The sequence below is a fragment of the Arachis ipaensis genome, chromosome B08 (genome assembly GCF_000816755.2).
Source record: "Arachis ipaensis cultivar K30076 chromosome B08, Araip1.1, whole genome shotgun sequence".
NCBI lineage: Eukaryota > Viridiplantae > Streptophyta > Magnoliopsida > Fabales > Fabaceae > Arachis > Arachis ipaensis.
In genome coordinates, this window is record NC_029792.2 from 41,801,958 (window position 1) to 41,805,809 (window position 3,852).

Here is a 3,852-nt window from a genome sequence, read left to right on the forward strand (position 1 = left end):
GAGCGAAATTAAAGTATTTTTTTAATAATTTTATTTTTGGGTGAAACTGGGTTGTTGACTGTAGTGAGGATGCTGCGAAGGAAGCTTTGGTGTACAGTTACAAGTCCGCAGCTAGTGGGTTCTCTGCTAAGCTTACTCCAGAGCAGGTTGCTGAAATTTCAAGTGAGTTTCTTATTTCAAATAATAATTTTTTAGGGTTTAGGGGAATGTTTTGAGAGTGGAAAGTTTGTAAGAAGGAATCATAGTAGTTTTGAAATTTCAAGACTTCGAATGCATTGGAAGCAAAACCCCACCCCTTTTTATTTGTTTTGGACCTCATCTGGTCTGTGATTTTTCCTCCCGTTGAAATTTTCTGATGTGTTATGGGTCACCTGTGAACTATGGGTAATTTGCGCTATCAATTTCATGTTCTGTTTATTTAGGGTTTTGATTTGCGGTGGCTTTTGGCATGTTTCCTGATAGATGAGAGTGAGTGTTTTTATCTCTGAACATTTGGATTGAGCTTGTCATATATAGGTTTTGAACTAGTTAAGATTCCACAAGAGTATTAGATAATCTTAACAAATGATGGAAATGTACCACTGAAAAGGTATTCTCTGGCTAAATAATCTGTTTCCTCTAATGGGAGAGTGGTTTATTGTTGGACTAGTTTGAGCGGTTGTGGTATTTGTTTATTCTAGGATAACTGGTTCACTTTTTCTTCCCTAACTGCGATTACTCAACAATTAATACAACCATAATACACTAGACAGCTTTATAAGCAACTGGAATACATGTTTGATAGTAAGCTTTTCAAGAAAACAAAATAAGCATTACAAACCATTGGATGAAAGATTATCTTCGCTAGTATTAAATATGATGAAATGATAAAATGCTCTTGTAATGCAAGTTCCTATTAGTCTAGGGGGTACTATGAATTCTGTATTAGGATAAAGTTGGTTAGAGTTAGTTTTATGAGTGATACCCATTATTATTAGTTAGGTTAAGTATTAGATATTAGGAACCAGCACCCGTAAGATTTAAGAATCAGTCTAGCCAAGAATCCTTTCCTTTTAGGATCAACAAAAATTGAAGGAAGGTACCGGCTTTCTTTCTTAGAGTTTGGTAGCTGGTTGGGTGCTCTCTATTTCAGCTTTACACTCTCACCTATCATGTTTTGTCGAATGTTGAACATAGGAAACACCTTTAAGATGTTCTTCTAACCACTGATTTTAAGTGGATATAGTTTATTACCTGATAGAATTAGTCGAACAAGAACTGCATTGTTATACCTGATTTTTCTTCTTCTTCCCTTTTTATTGTTTGTTTGTCACTCTTGCTCCAAATAAGTTACCCTATTTGAGGCACTTCCACTTGCCAAGCTCTATCCTTTTGTTTGCATCAAAAGATATTTTTAAGGCTTCCCCCACCCTGCTGAGTGCTGTTCCATTGCAATTATAGGAATCTAAAGAATGTGATGAATGAATCGCACCAGAAATCACAGGGTTTTGTATTGTGAATAATTGAATATGGGTTTATTAGATTCTGCATTGTGAATAATTGAATATGTGTCTCCAATGAACTTCTTTTTGCAATATTTTAGGATACAGACAATTACTCGAGTGACTGTTTTTAAAATTAAGAGTGTGTTTGTTTTAGATTATTTTACCATTAAATCTTTTTAACTGAAAAAAGAAAATCAATTTTGCATATTTTGTCGTTTTTAAGTAATTAAAATCTAAAATAAATATGGTTTCAGTTTCTTGTTGATATTAAAATGGTAGCTTCTCGTAGAGACTTATTCTCAACTATTTTCAATTATAACGCAAAACTGAATGTTGGAACATGTGTTCTTATTTTCAGTCATTAAGTATTTCAAATGAGAACCTCATATTACATCTCAACGTTAGCAAGTCTAGTTATTTTCTAATTTTCTTATAGGACGTTTTCTTTTTACAATCTATCTATATCTTTGCAAATAATTATTTTTGATTGACCATAAGTTGTCACACTATATCTGTTGCCCTTACTTTTTTTCCCTTTTTCTTCTAGTAGTACACATTTTAATGTTTCATATCTCTATCTTACTTTTGCAGAGCAACCCGGTGTTCTTCAGGTTGTCCCTGACAGGAAACTTCAACTCCATTCAGGACCAAATAGGCTGCAGTAGAGTAGAGTAGAGTTGAGGATAAGCAATTTCTATATGGTTCTCCAAAACATGTGCCTGTTCCTAAACCGATTATGACAAATATGAAATATGTGGGTTCAGAATATCCATTATATATTATTACATATATAAGCTCAAACCAATTGGCTAGGAGATCAAAGTACTCAAATTCGTGATCAATTCTACCTTTGTTATGTTGTGAAATAAATAAATAAAGAAGATAAAATAATAAATAAAAGACTCTAGTATTAATATTAGCCAATATAATTAACTCAATATAATAAAGATAATTTATATATATCTACTAATATAAGTAGTATCGTATGTAAAGAGAGAAGAGTATAAAAGAGAGAGAATATTGTTATTGATTGTTATTGCTATGTTGTTTTAATCATTGCTTCTACTATTTATACAGATGACAAGCTTTTGATTTCAACTTTCATTAATCTTAAACTTGCCTTGAAAAGTTATTCCTTCAGCATAGGAAAGATTAGCCGCCCAATTTTATAAATGGGCATTCAATACGTTCTTATCATAACATTCCCCTTTAAATGTCCATTTAGGATCATTGTCTCGATAAAACCTTACTAAAGAAAAATCCAATGAGAAAAAAACTTTAGTGAAGGAAAAAGAGTACAATATCCTCTGTGATGGGGACTACCTCATTAAAAACCTTGTCAAGAAAAATCCAATGAGAAAAAACCTGACTAAGGAAAAAAGAGTACAGTCTCTTCTTGTCGACATCATTTAATGTCTCGAAATTGGCGCATCCCAATCTCTTGTACCAATCTTTCAAAGGAGGATTTTGGAAGTGACTTTGTGAATAAATTTGCCAGATTTTTATTTTAGCGGATCTGATTGAAATCAATTGTCCCTTGATTTTGAAGATCATGAGTGAAGAAGAATTTGGGAGAAATACGCTTTGTTCTATCGCTTTTGATGTATCTGCCTTTAAGTTGAGCAATGCATGCTGTATTATCTTCAAGCAGGACAGTAGGAGCTATCTTATGATCAATAAGTCCACATGATGACAGGATATATTGGATAAAACTCCTGAGCAAAAAACACTCGCGACTTGCTTCATGTATCGCTAATATTTCGGCATGATTAGAGGAGGTTGCTGCTATCGTCTGTTTCGTGGACTTCCATGATATAACTGTACCACCATATGTAAACAGATATCCTGTTTGAGATCTCCCTTTATGTGGATCAGACAAGTATCCAACATCTGCATAGCCAACTAGTTGTGACTTGGATTCATAGGGATAAAACAATCCCATATCAACCGTTCCCTGAAGATATCGAAAGATTTGTTTGATTCCACTCCAATGTCTTCTGGTTGGAGAAGAACTATATCTTGCTAGTAAATTCACAGCAAATGATATATCGGGTCTTGTATTATTAGCAAGATACATTAGCGCTCCAATGGCACTGAGATATGGTACTTCAGGACCAAGGATATCTTCATTTTCTTCTTTAGGACGGAATTTATCCTTTTCCACATCCAAAGATCTTACGATCATTGGGGTACTCAAAGGATGTGACTTATCCATATAGAATTTTTTCAAGATCTTCTCTGTGTATGTTGTTTGATGAATAAAGATCTCATTTTTTATATGCTCGATCTGCAGGCCGAGACAAAATTTAGTCCTTCCAAGATCTTTCATCTCAAACTCTTCTTTTAGAGTTTTTATAATTGTTGAAAT

General features: G+C 33.6%; 1 protein-coding gene across 2 annotated transcripts in view; it reads left to right on the forward strand.

Moving 5' to 3' along the window:
* The window catches only part of LOC107613954 (subtilisin-like protease SBT3.4), a 2,873-nt gene extending 542 nt beyond the window's left edge, over window positions 1-2,331 (forward strand). The window contains exons 2-4 of one of the 2 annotated variants that reach the window (XM_021109341.1): window positions 65-162; window positions 423-468; window positions 2,076-2,299. In XM_021109341.1, the coding sequence (XP_020965000.1) occupies window positions 65-162; window positions 423-430 (106 nt within the window). In that variant the 3' untranslated portion in view covers window positions 431-468; window positions 2,076-2,299. Of the gene's footprint in view, window positions 1-64; window positions 163-422; window positions 469-2,075 lie in introns of both variants that reach the window. The other variant, XM_016316155.2, reaches the window with a different exon arrangement.